We start from the raw sequence: 17,769 nt of genomic DNA, 5'->3' as shown, positions 1-17,769 counted from the left end.
AGAACTGGAATCTGAGCCCAGATGCGCCCCCGATGCCCAGGTTCCTCCTGGAGCCCGAATGAAGACAGTCGGGGGGTGGGGCAGCCTCTCCTTGGGGATCAGGCGTCGTTTGCTTCGCATGGTGCTTTGTGGCCACCCCCCATTTATTCATATGGAAGGTATTCGGGGTTAAGAACTGTAGCTCTATTTTAGGAAAGGTTATAAACTGCTGTGGCTTAGAAATAAGAGGTAACTCATAAAACCCCTTACACACGCACTTGCACACGCACACAGGCACCAAAAACAAAGTCTTTGAGGCAGTGCTATTCTCGCATTCTCTGATGTACCCACAGAAGAAGTTCACGGTCTGTGTTTTTTCCTTACTTATTATTTACTCACTGCTTTTCTGAGCACTAGTTACGTGCCAAGCCCTCCGCTCAGGGCCAAGGGCAGAGGGATGGATCAGCCGTAGGCCGCAGGCCTGTGGCCCGGGGAACAGACCCTGCCAGTGGGCTGAGAGAGGAACTAAGATAAAGGAGTTCGGGTGGGTGGGAAGGAGGCCGGGGATTCGATGGGCGCCAAGAAGACCGCAGCCAGGGCGGTGGGCCAGGCCTCGGAGGACACCTCCCGGCCCCCAGCTCTGCGTCTGATAACTGTGCCCACCTCCGAGAGCTGTGGGAAAAGGAAATGAGCTGACCCGTGTCCACCGTTGGCTGCGTGGAACAGGCTCTGCGAACATCGCTAGCATCCCTCGGGGGCCCGGGCCAGGCCGTGGGGGCACGTAGGAGGAGTGAGCAGGTGCCAGCGCGTGTGCGGCCAGGGCACAGTTCCAGAACGGGGGACCAGGCAGCAGCAGGACAGCACCTGCTGGGCTGCACCGCCCGGACGTGGCAGAGCTGGGACAGACAGCTGGACGTCAGTGCGGAGCCAGGCTCCGGGGCGCGGGGCCGGGCGCATGCAGGGCACCGACACTGTTGGCAGCCGCTCTAGAAGCCGCTTCCCAGCGAGGGGCCAGGCCCCGCTGGCCCCACGCCCGCCCCGACCAGCAGAAGAGCCGCCTTTGTTCTACATGAATCGGCGAATCGGCCCAGCTGTTCCTGGACGGCGGCCGCCCCCCTGGGCTCAGCGGAGCAGAAGGCGTTCAGGGCTGTCCCCGCAGGTCACCGCGGGGGTGGGGGGGGGGGGTGGGGGGGACACAGACTCATATTATCACAACACGCAGCAATGGGCTTGCTCTTTTTCTTTCTGAATCTTGTGCTGTGTCGCGGGCCCAAGTTGTGGTGGAAACACAATCAGGCCGGCAAAGCAGCACCTTCTTTGGGAAGTGGAGAAACTTAGAGAAAAAACAAAGACCCGCAATGAAGGTCTAAGAGGTGGGTCTGGGCGCTGCCCTTCCCTCCTCCCCATTGCATCGTCTCCCCTCTCCCTGCCCCCCTCCCCTCTGCCCCCCCACCCCCCTTCTCCTTCCTCACCCCCTCACTGCACCATAGCAGCCCTTTGCTGGAGCCTGAGCAGCTCTGCCTAGGGGACTGGGCCACCTGAGGTCACCCCCTGTCCTGCCTCCTTCTCGCAGAATCATCCAGGGCAAGTCGCTCACTCCTCTGGGCCTCCATTGTCCCATCTGCAACCACCCCCGGGAGGGGCTACACCCGCAAAACCTAGGGGCTCTTCAGCCCCAGCTCCTGCCGCGCTGGGCCCAGGGGAGCCCGGCCCTCTAGGACGTAGCGAGCTGTCCTTCCAGTGTCACCTCCCTCTCCCTGTCTTATCTCCCAGGGCAGGACGTCATTTCACTTCTTTGTTTTTCAAATCAAACCCACAGACTTGAGAAACCCGGTGCCTGACCAGCAAGGAGCCCCCTGCCCCCCCCAGGGGCTGTCTCTCCAGGGTTCCCCAGCGCCAGGGAGGGGGTGGGGGCACCCACCCCCACAACCCCCCCAACTCTCCCCCACAGACGACGACCTGCACAGCTGGTCCCCGGCCTCTGTGAGTGTCTGGCTCCGTCGCTGAGCGGCCCACGCGCACCCCAGTTTCCCCCATAGCTGCCCTGCGAGGTCCCGGCCTGCCAAGGGCTCCGGAGCACAGGGTGGCCCCCGGATGCCTGTGTACCCGCCACGATTGGAGGGAGCCCAAAGTGCCCTGTTACATGCCTCCAGATGCCCTCCACGTGCCCCGCAAAGGTGAAGGAGCAGCCTTTAGGCAGCTAAAGGTGGATTACCCCAAGAGGACTTTTAAGTTCCTCTTTCTCTAGAAATGAAAAAAAGAAAAGCGGTTAAATCTTCAGCAAGCAGCCTACGATGCGTCTTACATGCATACAATGTAATCACAGCATAACATGCAACCGGTTTGGCATTACGGACCCACGAGAAGCGACGGGGATCCTACGTGCCGAGGGCCATGGCTCGGAGGGCTTTCCGTTTTACCCCCCCCGCCCAGACACACGGCCAGCTGCTCCCGCCTGGCATGGTGGCCCCGGGGTGTGGCCTTGCCCTGTCTCTCCAGCCTCGTCTCATCCTCTCTGCCACCTGTCGCCGAGGCACCTGCCAACCTCCCAGGGAGTGGATCCTGCTGTCTCCTTGGCTCCTCCGAGTCCTTGCACCCCAGTTCTCTCCTTGGGATTGCCCATCGCTGCATTCCACCCCGTTGAACTCTTCCCTACATTTGCAGACTCTTTTTGGGGGGAAACCCTTGGCAAGGCCTTCCCTGACTACTCGGGTGCATCGCATTAGCTGCCCCTCCCTGCTCCCACAGTTCCTGGTGAACGTGTCCCTCACTGCCCAGAAAATCTGGCCTGTTATTCTTCGTCCCAGAATGCTGCTTAATCCCCTTAGAAATGATGGTTCAGGGATTTTTTTTAAATTTTTTTAAAAAGAATTTTATTTATTCATTCATGAAAGAAAGAGAGGCAGAGACACAGGTGGAGGGAGAAGCAGGCTGCATGCTGGGAGCCCGACGCGGGACTCGATCCCGGGTCTCCAGGATCAGGCCCTGGGCCGAAGGCAGATGCTCAACTGCTGAGCCACCCAGGCGCCCCTTTTTTTATTTTTTAAAAAGATTTTATTTATTTATTCATGAGAGACACAGAGAGAGGCCAAGACACAGGCGGAGGGAGAAGCAGGCTCCATGCAGGGAGCCCGATGCGGGACTCGATCCAGGGTCTCCAGGATCAGGCCCTGGGCCAAAGGCGACCGCTCCACCCCGGAGGCCCTGGGCTGCCCAGTAATGGTAATTTTTAAGGGTTTTCTTCCTGGTTGCTCCCTGGCCCCACGACCCAGCGGGAGCGCCGCAGGGGCAGGACCGCACAGCTCCCTGTCGCGGCCGTGACAGTGCCCAGCGGCCGAGCACACCTCCTGGACGCAGAGAAGCAGCTCTGGAGTTTCTGGAATCACCACTGCTCGTTCATGTTTCTCTGCCCGCGAAGCCTTCCTGGGCGGGGACAAGTGTCACGGGCCACTTGCTGCTCCCGCCCAGCTCAGAAGCTGGCACAGTGGGCGCAGGATAGGTCAGGGAGCAGGGACTGAGGGAATGGGTGAGTGAGTGAAATGAGTTAAAAAAAAAAAAAAAACAAAAACCTAACGGGAAGGCAGGATGAACAAATGAGCAAGTAAAGGAATTCCACGTGACGTGTCTGCAATCACCAGTCAGAGCTGTTACGGTCCCTGGAACATTCCTGGGCCCCCTCCCGATTCGGCACCCGGCGCCCCTGGAAAACTATCACGTGGAGGGCGAGGCTAACCTTTAAGGAACAATCACCGCAGAAATCCAATGACGGCAGCGGCCCCCGAGTGAGCAGCAGGACATGGATATCAATTTACGTTAATTAGCGAGGCCGCGATACCCTCTGAAAACCTCTGCTTCCTTAACCTCCTGGATTTGTATCAAGTATCACCCCTTGGGTTTTCCAAGTTTCATAGTTAAAACAAAAATGTCATTGCCCGTGACAACACTGGTGCGTGTGCAGGGAACGGCTCCCCGCGCCGCCGGTCCGTGACCCAGCTGGGCGCCGCGCCATCCGGTCAGCATCAGGGCCCCCCAGGTTAGGGTCTAGGTGCCAGCAAGCGGCGGCCCCCAGGCAGCAAAGGTTCTCACCGGCCGCGGCTCGGGGTGGATGACCCGCTGGGACGCTCCCGGAATTCAGGAAAATGCTGGACTCACTAGGTCAGGGGCTGCAGGTAAAGGCCCGCACGGAGCAGGTGCCGGGCGGCCACGCCCTCGGGAGGCACTAAGCCCTCAGCACCTCCGGAAGCAGCAGACTGTAAGCACCCCACCCGGGGGCAGGGATTTGCAGGGAGGCTTTCTCATCCTGCTCCATCAATTATTAACTCAGTCCCCACCCTCCTCCGAGTTCAGGGGTTCAGGGCCTGGGCCTTCTGGTTTCCGGCCCCCACCTGAATTTCGGGGCAGGGGGGGGTGGGGGGCGTGGGGGGTCGGGGGTGGGGGCCCGGAGTCTCCTCACTACATCACTGGATGCTCCTGTTCCCTGGGCAGCCCCAAGGCATTTAGGAATCCTGTGTCGGACACGAGGGTCAAAGAACAAATATTAGAACAGAAGGTGCTCCCAGAACCTTTATCACTAAGGAAATTACAAAGGTTTTCAGGTCTCTCTGGTCAGGAGCCAGGGAGAAAGACCAAAATGTGTATTAGTCATTATATCCCGAGATCCCAGTGTTTGCTCCGTAATAGATTTAGATGTTCACGGTATCAAAAATACAATAACTACTGAAAATGTCTTCAATATAGTCTTTAGTTTTGGGGCGCCTGGGGGGCTCAGTCGGTTAAGGGCCCGGCTCTTGGTTTCAGCTCAGGCGTGGGCTGCAATCAGCACGCGTCTGCTTGCCGCTCCCCTCCCCTCCCCACACGCACGCACACGCTCCTTTTTCTAAAATAAGTAAATAAAAACTTTAAAAATATATAGTCTTGGGCAGCCCGGGTGGCTCAGTAGTTTAGCTCCACCTTCGGCCCTGGGCGTGATCCCAGGTCCCGGGAGCGAGGCCCACGTCGGGCTCCCTGCATGGAGCCTGCTGCTCCCTCTGCCTGTGTCTCTGCCTCTCTCTCTCTCTCTCTGTGTGTCTCATGAATAAATAAATAACATCTTTAAATATATATATATATAGTCTTTAATTTTAATAAAGTAGCCATATTTCCCCAACTTTCCTGAAGTCAGAACACAGCAACCCATATAGGACTGACAACAACCAGAAGCAAACCCGGGACGTCCTACAATTTTCTGGATAGAAAAGTCAACACACCCACAGCCGTTTCTATTTTTGCACGGCTGCGGTCACCACATCTAAACCAGCACGTGGGCAGCGGGGGCTCAGCGGTTAGCGCCGCCTTCAGCCCAGGGCGTGACTCCAGGGTCCCGGGATCGAGTCCTGCGTCGGGCTCCCTGCATGGAGCCTGCTTCTCCCTCTGCCTGTGTCTCTGCCTCCCTCTCTCTGTCTCTGTGTGTGTGTGTTTCTCATGAATAAATAAATAAAATATTGTTTAATAATGATAATAATAAATAGATAAACCATCACATGTGCAGCTTCCCCCCCGTTATATTATTTAGCACATGTTTTTCCCTGCCGTGATAGATTTTCTATATTTCCTCCAAAAAAGGATCATACAACTTCCTCAGCCTCACGTGCGAGCAGCCGTAACCACTTCCTCCCAGCGACACCTGCGGGGCTGTGGGGTCAGCGGGGTCCCCGGCAGGTCAGGGGGACACTCTGGAGCCACGGGCCCTCGCGCACCCCTGCCGCTCCCTTGTCGTGCGCCTGTGCCAGGCTTCTCGTCTCCGCGGAGCCTCCGTGTTCTCACCTGTAAGTGGGAGACGACAGCGCCCCACGCAGGGGTCGGCGTATGGGATCAACGGGCCTCACCGACGCGCGTGACAGGCAGTCGCTGCCGGCTGCTGGTACCAGGGCCCCGTCTGGCGGCGAGCGTGACGGCCACTCTGCTTCTCCGCAGCACTCGTCCGCGTGGACCCGACCCTCGCATGGCCCTCCGGTCTCCGCTCTCAGGGCTGACGCTGCAGAGCGCGCCCTCAGGTGTCCCTGAACACCTCTTAGGAGTAAAATGCCAGGAAGACAGGGCCACACAGGCCTTTCCCCCTGCCCGGCGAGCTCCTGCTTCGGTACCAGCCCCACCTTCACGAAGCCTCCTCGGGCCACGGAGTGACGCTCCCTCGCCCACGGTACCCGGGACCCAGCACCCCGCTCCCGGGGACCCCGAGGGCCTCTCCGTCCCACCCAACTTGCAGGCGGCCCAGAGGATTCCTAGGAACACACGTGGAGCGCCCTGTAGGAAGCGGAGCCTCTTCATGGCCGGCGAGAGAGCGAGCCGGGACGAGCCCAGGACGGGCACCTGGAGCGGTTACCACTCTCGGTGAGCCAGTGACCCCACCTCCAGGGATTTCCATTAACAGGTGCGCCCCCAAAGTGTGCAAATGGCACCCGTACAGGTTTCGAGGGCAGGGCCGCCCGGAGCAGCACAGAACTGGAAGGCAGCTCCACGCCCATCCACCGAGGCTTCTTTACGTAGGTCACGTAATGTGCATTCACTGGAAATCCTCCCCAAGCCGTAGCTCTATCTCTACGTGAGAAAAACACGGCGCCAATGAACATGTGTGGGAAGCCCCGGGTGTATGAAGAATAACGGGGAGGAGAAAGGACGGACACATGCATTTGCTTGCCCTTGTACCGAACACTTCGTGAGCGGACGTAGGGGTCAGGGGTCCCTCCTGGGTCCCCCCGGGGCGAGTCCTGGTGGCTGGAAGGTGGCGCACACGGGCTTTTCTGTGTGCACCCTTGTTGCCTTGGAATCTTAAACCACGTGAATGCGTCATTTATCCAAACTAAGAACAACGATAGCAAGGAAACCTGGGGCGCGAGCCACAGAAGTCTGTGTGTCCTTGTCACTGAGGGGCCAGAAGCATCCGCCCCGCAGGAGGCTGCTCCCGCGCGAAGGATGGCGGTCGGCGGGGTCTGCTGGACATGCGTGAGGCCAGAGCCCAGCCGAGGGGGGTCGGGGGTCAGGGCCGGTGGCCAAGAGACGATTGCGTAAGCAAGGACCCTGCAGTTGGGGGCACCGGCCATTAGGGGCGAGAACAGGAAGGAGAGCAAGAGGGGTGGCCCGGGGGTTGGGGGGGCTTGGGCCCAGGGGTCTGGCCCAGGCATGGGCACAGGATGGCTCGGACCCAGGGAGCAGACAGCGCGGCCGACCCCCTTCTCTGTCCCGCAAAGGTCCTCCCCCTGGTGCCGATTCTGCGTGGAGTCCCCCTAACCCTCGGAACAGGGGAGCCTTGGCTCTTTCTTTTTGGTCTGTTGTTGCTTTTGGTCATTGTGACAGGGGCAGGCTCCGGATTCAACAGGTCCCCTGGGCTTCTGTCAGAGAAGCAGGGGACGGGCCGGGAGAGAGAAGGAAGGACTGTGGGGCGGGAGGGGGAGAGGCTTTTCCCAAAATGAGGAGGGGGAGGAGGGGGAAGAGGGGGAGGAGGTGGGAGGAAGGGAGGATGGGAGGAGGGGGATGAGAGTGGCGATGGGGAGTCTGCGGCCACTGCCCCCGCTGGCCCAGGAGCCAGTCAGGCCCAATGACCAAAAAGGAGGGAGACGTGAAGCTCACGGAGGCTACGGAGCAGGAGGAGCAGCGGCTTCGGGGCCGAGGCTTAGCACCCAGCAGCCGGGCGGGAGCAGGGCATTGTGGCTGCTCAGCTACGACCCAGGCACAACCGCCTGCTGCCCCGCAGCCAGCCCTGCACCGACCCCCAACGCCCCATCGGGGGACTCCCGGCCGCCCGCCCAGTGGAGATGTGCGGGTGCTGCAGCTGACACGCGGACATGGGCCTCCAGATGCTGCAGCTGACACGCGGGCGTCCCCCGGGCACAGTCTGCGAGCGGAGGCTCGGACGAGAGCCTGGCCTGGGCGCCGGCCGGGACGGGCCAGGGCGGCCACACCACCGGGTGGAAGGGCAGCAGGGGAGCGGCATTGGACCGGATGAGCTCACCCCCTCCGAGATGGGACGGGGACCCCAGGGCGACTCCGGCGGGTCCCCCGATCCGCTCACCCACAGAGCCTCGAGGGCTGCTGACCACCCCGGGTGAAGCCTCGATCCCCCATCCCAGGGCACCCGTGGGGGCGACCTCTTGGCACAGCAGCACAGCAGCGCAGCAGCCCCCCAGGCCCGATGGCTTCTCACGAAGGGGGCTGCGACTTGCTGGCGACCCGATCCCCGAGCACGCGCTGCACACAGTCGCTCACACACACGCACATGCACGGCGTGGGGACAGGCCACCCATTGGGACCCACGGGCCCCCGGTCACCACGGCAGGCGGCGAGGCCAAGGGACGGCTTGCCTGCTTCATAGTGGCCCACAACTGACTTGTCTTTTCTCACGTGTGATTGTCCACGAGCGAGCCGGGGGGAGGCAGAGACGGGCAGGGGCAGCGGCGGCCCCCGCGGCCTTCACCGGGCCCTGCGCCCCCGCGGCCTCCACTTACGCCCCAGGTGACGGTGGCCACGAGGCTCCAAGGGCCCAAGGGTCGAAGCGTGGGAAGGGGTGACCAGCAACCAGCCGTGCAGCCTCCGCCCCCCGGGACCCGACGGTCCCAGGACCCCTGCGGCTCCATTTCCTGCCACCCTGTTCCTGGCCGGCCCATACCCCACTTCTCCTTACCAGCCCCACTCAAATGCTGCCGTCCCTCCCCGAGCCCAGGAACACCGTTCACCCCTCTGGGCCCTGCCCGTCCCTTAGCACTTAGGCTCGGGGACTGCGTCCCCGCTGCCCACAGGGCCCGGCCGGCCCGGGCGCCAGCAGGTGTGGGTTGAATGTGCGCTTTGCGTTTAGAATGTTCCAGACAATAACTGCCTCTCTCTGCGCCCACCCCACGCCCCCAGTGGGCTGTGAGCTCTGCTTGCTGCAAACTAACCCCGATTTACCTCCGTTCCCCTGAGACCTGCCCACACTGGGGAAATGTTCACTGGACGCTTTGGGGAGGACTGACCGGTCTGCCCTGTACTAGGTTTTGAATAATGAATTTTTTAAAAAATCACAAATAGATGCTTTAAAAATGAGCACAGGCTCGGCGGACGCGGTCCTTCAATTAGAGAGAGTTGACTCAAAAACACCAACACCAGGGCGCTGGGAGGCTCGGCCCGACCGCTGGTTTCAGCTCAGGCCGTGGCCTTGGGGTGTGGGATCGAGCCCCAGGCCGGGCCCTGCGCTCAGTGTGCAGATTGTTTTCCCTCCGTCCCGTTCCCTCTCCGTCCCTCCCTGTGTCGTCTCTTTCTCTAAAATAAATGAAGTCTTCACAAAAATGGAAAACAAACAATGGGGATGAGCAAAGGGAGGCATGTAGACAGTTACACAAGCACAGCGGCGGCTCCAGGAGGTCCGGTCACTGTAGGAGCGCCTGCAGACCAAGGTCCCAAAGTCCCTCTGGGGACAGTGACACCGCTGGGGCTAGCTGAACAGAGGGACCCGGGGCGGGACCACGCTGGCCTGGGTTCAGGTGAACCCACGACCGGGTGCTGGGCGAGGCCCGCATCTCTGCTTCCCTTTGACCTTAGACCTCATTATTCTCACTCCCTAAAATCCACCTTTTTCTCCTAAGAAAACAGCCGCTGGACCATCAACCAGCCTCTAGCCACCTCGTTGCCCGCACCTGTCCAGACGCGACAGGCTTTGACCCCGGGAAGGACCCCCCTGAGGGGGGTCCCCAGCACTCCGGGGGCCGCTGCTCACCCTGACCGTCTTGGCGGAGCGACCCAGGCTCCAGAGAAGAGGGAAGAACGAGGCGCTGTTGCCCGGCGAAAGGCAGGACGAGGGCGAAGCGCTCTTGGCCCAGAGAGGCGACGTCCGCAGGGAACGAGCAGGAAGGACGCGTCATCAGGAAGGAACTAAATGGCAGGAGCCGCTGACAGCTGCAGCCTCCGCCCCCGGCCCCGCTGCCTCAGGTCCTGTCGTCTTTGCATCAGCTTCTTGACTGTTCTCCGCACGTCCAGGCTGACCTCACCCTGAGCAGCCGCCAGACCAGAGCGGCCAGGGATGGCTCTTTCCATGACAGTCACCCCCTTGCTCAGGCACTTTCGGGGGCCCCACCGCCTTCCAGGCCTCCCAGGACAGCCTCCCAGGCCCTCCTCAGCTGGCTCCAGCTCACTGCCCCCATCCCGGGACCCCGGGCATCCTCCCCACCCTCCTCACCACTACTCGGGGCATCTGGATCTTCTCAGGCCCCTATTCCCTCTGCTCCCTCTGCTCCCTCTGCTCCCTCTGCTCCCTCTGCCCAGGGGGCCCTTCCCGGCTCCATTACTTCCTCCTGGTGATGCCACTTACCCTTCAAGGTCCACTTAAGTGTCTTCCCTCCCTCTGTGATGACTCCACTCTGTGTCTATGTTTAGCCCTGGAGACATCTGTCTCCTCTACTCTGTTCTTTCAAAGCACTAACCACGTCTCATTTATCTTCTGAGCCCCAGTTCCAAGCCTAGGGCCTGAGTCACTGTAGGAATCAACACAAGCTCATGGAAAGATGTAAGGAGAGAGGGAGGGAGAAGAGGAGGGGAGGAAGGGGAGGGAAGGGGAAGGGGAAGGGAGGAAGAAGGGGGGAGGAAGGAGAGAAGGATGAAGGAAGGATTGAGCAAAGACCAAGGCCTGTTTTCTTCTCATTTATCACCAGCTTGGACACCTCTCTGAGACTCCACTTCCTCCTTTATAAAAAATAACACCTTCCTGCCTCACTCATGGGCTTATCGGAGATCAAATAAAGAATGTGGAAGCACTTTATTTATTTCCATGCAAACGTTCATTATTATTAATCGGCCGTTGCACAGCATTCGTTCTCCTAGCTACCTGACGACTGCGGTCCCGGTGCGCCACCTTTGTTGGTCAGGGTCCCCGGGAGGGGCAGGAGTGGGGGGCAGTGGGGTAGATTTGGTTTGTTTTATCAGCGACTCATTGTCAGAATCTTGTCAACCAAGTGGTGCTGACGTTGTGGTTCACTAGGCCCACAAGGTAACCAGTGAGTTCGTTTGATAACATGATTCTTTCCCACTTATTAAATCTTGGGTCCCAGGCAGCCCTGGTGGCTCAGCGGTTTAGCGCCGCCTGCAGCGCAGGGCGTGATCCTGGAGACCCGGGATCGAGTCCCACGTTGGGCTCCCTGCATGGAGCCTGCTTCTCCCTCCTCCTGTGTTTCTGCCTCTCTCTCTCTCTGTGTCTATCATAAATAAATAAATAAGTCTTAAAAAAAAAGAAAAAAAGAAGCTGCACAGCTGGAGGCTCCAGCTGTCACGCTGCCGTTGTCTAGAGCACCAGGTGGGCCAGGGTAGGCCGGCGGCGTGGTGGGAAACAGAACTCCGTGAGACCAATGTCGGACGGTGCTGGGAGTGAACGGGTAGTTGCCCCCGCAGGGTCATGGCTTGAGCGCCTTGGGCCTGGCCGGTTCCTCACTCCTTGGAGACGATACTGACCCCCAAACCTGAGCAAGTCTCTGTGACGACCCAGGAGCAGCAGAGAGCCGAGCCACCTCACCTGTGTCCTTGTCCCACGCTTGTCTTCTGCACTTGCTCATTTGCTTTAAGTCGACCAGAGTAAAGCCCGTCCAAGTCATCATGCTCACCCATGTCTGCACCCACTGGAAGCTTCATGATCGGGCCCGACTCTACATACCTTCCGTCCGTCTGCCCAGTTGCTTCCCACCCCGCATCTCGGGGAATTGTCCTTCCCACTCTCTCCATTCACGTGAACACCCCAGAGACCACCGGATCAGCCATTTTGCACACACCGTGGACCCTGGCCATGACTGACCTAGAATTGGGCCCTTCTTCTTGGGTAGGACAACCTCAGCTTCTGGACCAGTCAATCTTTTCCTCCAGAATTTTTGGAACAGGGTCCAGGTGGGACAAATCAGCCTCTCTCTGGGTGTGCAAAACCAGACGCTCTGAACGTGCATGTGTTCTATGACGTTGCCTGGAAAACGAAGAACGCTGGTCTGCAACAAGATAGGGCGGTGAGAGTCGAGACGGAGAAAGAGTGCTGCCAGACTTTACACTCTGAGCTAAGTTCCTCATGCAGCTCGGTGGCATTTCTATACTAGAATGCCATGCGTTTGCCCTGAACGCCCAAAATATATCTCCAAATCTTGCCTAAGGTAAGCCACAGTTTCTATTAGTTGCAAACAAGGAAGTCTCACATATATCCATTGAGAAACTCTAATTTCAATATTTTTATCCATCAAAACTACCTCATTTTCTCACTTACTAGCTTTATAATTAGCCAGTTTAACAAATTTGAATTTATGCAAATGAAGTATCTATCAATTTGGATCCTCTCATTTCAGGCTTACATGCTCATGATCACAAGGTGGCTGCAGCAGCTCCAAGCATCACATCCTTACATAATATCCACACGCTTGTTCGCACACCTGTTTTTAAAAACACTATTTTTGAAAAAAAAATTAAATCATGTAAAAATAAAAAGAGTAGTACAATGACGACAGCCTACGCATCACCCAGCTCCTGCAGCTATCACCACATGGTCACCCCGAATCATCCACACATTCGCATGTATCTTGAGGCAAGTCCTAGACATTGCATTATTTCTTCTGTAAATATTTCAGAATATATCCCTAAAAGATAGACATTCTTCTTGCAAAAGTAATCTCCGCATTATCATGATCACAGCTGAAAATATTGACAATCAATACCTAGGGCCATCAAATCTACAAAACAGTCCCTTTTCTGAGTGTCTTAAAAATGTGTGATTTTGTTAATTTGTATTCTTTTTAGTGGTCACAGCAAGGAAATACATATTTTCTAAAGATAAAAGGTGTAAATATTCGGACAGACAGTTCTAATTCCAAGGGAGAACTATGGCAACGTCACCGATCCTAATCTGTATCACCATGCCGAATACCTCAGTTCTCAAAGACACCGATGTAACCACTTATTTGTAATCCCGTAACACGTATGTTTTTGTGTCTTTGGATACATCCCTTCAGGGATACAGAGGCCAATGATGGTGATTTAAAGTCACTCAAAGTCGTTTTACGTGGTTATGTCATCCACTGAATGCACAAGGAGGATCATTTTTATTTCATTTTACTTTTGATGTCTAAGGATTTTTTATTTATTTATTTATTTATTTATTTATTTATTTTTTCTAAGGATTTTTTAAATTCAATTTTGTTGTAATCATGTAAAAATACTTATATGGCTCCAAAGTTAAACCTACAAAATAAGGCATATTTTTTATTGTTTTTTTTTTTAAGATTTTATTTATTTATTCATGAGAGACCCAGAGAGAGAGAGAGAGAGAGACGACATAGGCAGAGGGAGAAGCAGGCTCCATGCAGGGAGCCCGATGCAGGACTCGATCCTGGGACCCCGGGGTCACGCCCTGGGCCAGAGGCAGACACTGCACCGCTGAGTCCCCCAGGCGTCCCAAGGCATATTTTTAAAAGTCTAGACTCTACTTTACCCTTTCCCATCTAGTCACTCTCTGCTATAGTAATGCTGTATTAAATTTTCATCACTTCTTTTATTTGTAGTTAAATGATTACATACTCTATACATTATTTTGTTACATTTCCCTTTTTACTTAAAAATATATCCTGGACATCACACCGTAGTCATTGAGAATTTTCTTATTCCTTGGTACAGCTCCATAATACTCCACTTGGAGGTTGTACCGTAGTTCATTCATTCATTTAGTCTTCTCTTCTTTCTTTTTTTTAAAAAGATTTTTAGAAATTCTTAAGTAATCTGAAGAATATTCGCTCAAACCCTGAGATCGAGAGTCACACGCTCTTCCAGCGGAGCCTCCAGTGATTGAGCCCCTCAATCACCCTTCTGCTGATGCTCCCAGTCTCTTGCAATCACAAACGGAGCTGCACGGATAGCCTCGTGTGAACACCTTTTCATATTTTTGCCAGGCGCCCCTGTGATGGATTTGTCGAAGCGGGGTTGCTAGGTCACTGCCCACCTGTCAGAATGACTAAAATTAAGAGAGAAAAAAATGCAATACTGAATGCTGATGAGGATGTGGGGCAACTAGAACTTTCATCCGTGACTAACGGGAGTACAGAATGGTACGGCCACTTTGAAGCCAGTTTGGCCGTCCCTTGGGAAGTTTACTGCACATTTGCAACGTGACCCAGCAAGTCCTTTCTTACGTATTTGCTCAAGTGAGATGAAAACATATATTCACACAAAACCTAGCGGTACCTGAGCGTTTGTGGAGGCTTTATCCATAACTGCCAACGACTGGAAACACCTCAAGCGTCTTTCGCCTGGTGGGTACAGGGAGACGTCTCCAGAATCAGATGCCACCTGCAAGAAGAGGAACACACTCCCTAAGCGCCCCGTTGATGAATTTCAAATGCATAATTTTAGGAAAAAGAAACCAGATTTAAAAAGCTACCAAGTCCATGATTCCGTTTACAGGATATTCTCTAAAAGGTGACACCAGAGGGACAGACTGATCAGGGCCTGCGGGGGCTGCAGGGGGTTGGGGGGTTGGTCTGGCCGCCGGGGCACCCCACAGGGATTCCTCAGGGCCTCCGGGGCAGCAGGGCCTCCGGGGGAGCAGGGCCCCGAGACACCCTGGTCAGCCCGGGCCGCTTCTGCCCCCGAGGGCTTTAAGAGGGTAATTTGTGTTGTTTTAAGTCACCAGTTGGTGGTGATTTGTTTCTGTGGCAGCTGAAGAGGAAAGCCCCGTCCACAGGGCTCGTACTGCAGCCGCACCAAGGGCCTGGGGCCGCCTCAGGAATGAGGGGAGCTCTCCCAGAAGCCCGGAGCACCCGACTCCTGACACCTCGTGGCCACCATCGTGTCACGGTCATTCCTAAACCAGTTCCTGGTGAGAATTGCCCTTCCCCCTACGCCTTGCCCTGAGGCTGCAGCCGTCCCTCCGGAGCCACACAGTTGCCCAATTCGGACCCATCCGGGTCCCGCCCCCAGGGAAGGTGAGGGCCATGGCTTTCTGCTGGCCACCAAGGCCCCGACGTCAAAAAGTACTTTCACAAGGGACACCTGCCTGGCTCATCCAGTGGAGATTGGGACCCTTGATCCGAGACTGGTGAAATCTTAATTTTTTTTCTTTTTTTCTTTTTTTTGCATAAAAAAAAAACCCCTCCATTCAACATACATTTTACAATTTGTTTTTTTAAAAAAGATTTTATTTATTTCTTTGAGAAGGAGAGAGAGGAAGAAGGAGAGGGAGAGGGAGAGTGCTCACACACGGGGGAGGGGCTGGGGAGAGAGAGAGGATCTGGAGCAGATTCCATGCAGAGCTCCAACCTGAGCAGAAACCAAGCGTCAGGCGCTAAACCAACTGAGCCACCAGCCACCCCCATTTTACAAGAATTTAAAGATCTAGCTGGAGGGGCCATCAACTGCCCCCACTGCCCCGGCCCAACCAGGGCCTTGCGCTGTCGGGCACCAGGGCTCTGCTCTCCTCTCTCGCCTTTTCTCCGAGGAGGCAGGGCCACACTGAACTCTGGCTGTGAGTCACCAAGGTTATATAAGGCCCTGTGAACACAGCCTGTCTTCCAGGAAAATGTCCCACTTGCGATACTAACTCAAGTCTTATTAAGGGAATCCTCTGTTTTCTTCCTGTTTCAGCCTTTCTCTGACACAGCATCCTAGACTGGAGAGCTGCAGATGCCCTTAGAGGTAATAATGGTAATAATAGTAACTACGACACCTACCAGTGAGTAAGCATTTATTATGTTTCAGGGACTTAATATTTATTTTCATATTTAATAAGACATTATTGTCCCCATCTGATGGACTCTGAGAGCCAGGAGAAGAGGGGGTGCGTCGTCCAAGGTCAACACACCAGGGTTCACACTGAGATCTGTAACGACGCCAAAGTCTTTTCTCTCAAACCTCACGAAGTCCAAAACCGCCCATTCTACAGAAGGGGAGAGGACACTCGGCTGGAGGAGTGCAGAGGAGGGCACACCGTGCTCGGTTCATGTGACCCAGGGGTGCCCGAGCAGGTCCGCTCCCCTGGCTCAAGCGGCGCCTGCGAGCTCTCCTGGCCAGTCCAAGGGATCAGCATTTACAAATCATCATGTGCCTCAGTTTAATAAGAGAAAAGGTGTTTTTTGTTTGTTTGATTTTTGCAAAATGAGAGCACTTGATTGTCACATTTATCCAACATCATTGGGGGAGTAAAAAATAAAAAATCACAGTTAGAACATGAAGAGTGTCTTACAGTTTATAAAACACTTTCAAATACTTTGTCCACGTGATCCTCGCTCCGGGGCTCTGAGGGAGGGACCATGATTATCCCACTTCACAGAAGAGGAAACTAAGACCCCCCCAAAGGTTGTATTTCTCGCCTAAAGTCTCACAGATCATTAGGGGCAGAGCCAGAATCAAAATTCGGGGCTGGTTCCTTGGAAGGGAGCTCGTCGGCAGCGAGGGCCTGACATTCTCCTGTGAATTTTAGTCTCTCATTGTCAAGTTTAAAAAACGTAATTAAAATTTTGATTGGCTGAGATGGTTTTTCTTTTTTTTTTTTTAGCTGAGATTTTTACACCGCATAAGTCAACGTGGTAGGAAATGACATCTTTAAAAATCTCAGGTCTAAAACAAATAAAATAAAATAAAAAAATAAAATAAAATAAAAATCTCAGGTCTTCCCATCCTTCACTTTTTATGCCTCCATGTAGACGCTAATGTTTTTTGTTTTGTTTTGTTTTGTGTTTTTTCCTTACAGAGACCCTTTGCACTTTTGGTGAGTTTTTCCTTTACAAACTGCCTTGGTAGCTGATTTGAATGACATTTCAGTTCTGTTACGCTTTTTTTTTTCTAATTGATTTTTATTATGTGCTTTTTGTTTCCGTTTAGTAACTCGATACTTGGTTGGATGTTCTTGTTGTTTCTTAGAGCTTTTCTTGATCTTCAGTTCTGAGGATAGAATTATTCCATCTGAGAATTATCTAAAAAAAAAAAAAAAAACCCAAACCTGTTCTCCTGATTCCACCACAAGCGCTCCTTTTACCACATGACACTGCATTTTTCCACCGCTCTGCATTTTCCAGATGACTAAATCGCTCCCTTAAGTGCCAAAATATTTAGAAATACAACTGCCTGAGCTGAAAAATCTTTCTCAAATGAATTACAATGTGTAGCAAACAGCTGTGGGTTTGCCTGTACAACACATCCTTCCCCTCGTTTCCTTAGGAGCTGCACCCCTCTTTCTCTTGGGGAACTGCCCCTCCCACTATCCATGAGGTCCTGGCAAGGCCGTCCAGCGCTTGATCCGATTCACACACCCCTAAAGAGGCCCTGGTTCCGTCACAGGCTGACCCAACAGACTCTTCCCAGAGTTGGTTTCTTGAGAGAAGGGACAGCTGCCCCGAAGATCAGTGGGGCAGGGTCACTGAGAAGGCAGGCCCTGCGGAGACGTCCGACAGTTCCTCCCTGGAGCTGCCCAGATTTCTAGCCTTCTCAAAGCCGGTTTGTTCAAGTTCTCCTGTGGTTCCAGGAACTACCCAATACCCTTCAAATACATTCTCTTTGTTTGCTTAGGTTTGCTTCTGTGACAAATGATGCCGACCCTGGTGCCCAAGAATTGGCTGCAGACAATTCATCCTGTTGTGGTTGAGCTATGTTCCCTCCTACACCCACTCCCCCCCAAAAGATATGTTCAAGTCCTAACCCTGATATCTCCAAATGTGACCTTATTTGGAGTAAGGTCTCTACTGGGGTAATCAAGTTAAGGTCATAGGGTGGGCCCTAACCCAATAAGCCTGGTGTCCCTAAAAAGAGAAGACTAGGACAGAGAGCAGGCACATATAA

The 17,769-nt window shown here is 54.8% G+C and overlaps 2 protein-coding genes across 11 annotated transcripts in view; both read right to left on the bottom strand.

Moving 5' to 3' along the window:
- Window positions 1-5,077: 5,077 nt before the first annotated feature.
- Window positions 5,078-10,199, bottom strand: LOC125756089 (uncharacterized). Its single transcript, XM_049116436.1, has 2 exons — window positions 6,423-10,199; window positions 5,078-6,327 (listed from the first exon to the last, which is right to left on the bottom strand). The coding sequence occupies exons 1-2, from the start codon at window positions 7,137-7,139 to the stop codon at window positions 5,830-5,832; spliced, it is 1,215 nt and encodes a 404-aa protein (XP_048972393.1). The 5' UTR covers window positions 7,140-10,199; the 3' UTR covers window positions 5,078-5,829.
- A 3,049-nt stretch (window positions 10,200-13,248) lies between these two features.
- Window positions 13,249-17,769, bottom strand: part of LOC112650436 (uncharacterized) — a 30,701-nt gene continuing 26,180 nt past the window's right edge. For 8 of the 10 annotated variants that reach the window (XR_007414181.1, XR_007414183.1, XR_004803626.2 and 5 more), the window contains 2 exons: window positions 14,182-14,286; window positions 13,249-13,951 (listed from right to left, as the gene is read on the bottom strand). Coding sequence is in view for 2 of the 10 variants with exons in the window: in XM_035696933.2 (XP_035552826.1) it covers window positions 13,943-13,951; window positions 14,182-14,286 (114 nt within the window). In the remaining 8 variants the exon portion in view is untranslated. The remainder of the gene's footprint in view (window positions 13,952-14,181; window positions 14,287-17,769) is intronic. The other 2 variants (XR_004803624.2, XM_035696930.2) reach the window with 1 other exon arrangement.

The sequence above is a fragment of the Canis lupus genome, chromosome 11 (assembly GCF_003254725.2).
Source record: "Canis lupus dingo isolate Sandy chromosome 11, ASM325472v2, whole genome shotgun sequence".
Classification (NCBI taxonomy): domain Eukaryota; kingdom Metazoa; phylum Chordata; class Mammalia; order Carnivora; family Canidae; genus Canis; species Canis lupus.
This window is presented reverse-complemented; position numbering and strand designations above follow the sequence as displayed.

What these genes read in the sequence shown, in the direction of transcription:
- LOC125756089 (XM_049116436.1), bottom strand. Translation starts at nt 7,139, where the DNA reads ATGCCTGGGCCAGACCCCTGGGCCCAAGCCCCCCCAACCCCCGGGCCA. An exon ending in CGGCCCTGCCCTCGAAACCT is followed by an intron (nt 6,328 to 6,422) that starts GTACGGGTGCCA and finishes TAACCGCTCCAG; the next exon opens with GTGCCCGTCCTGGGCTCGTC.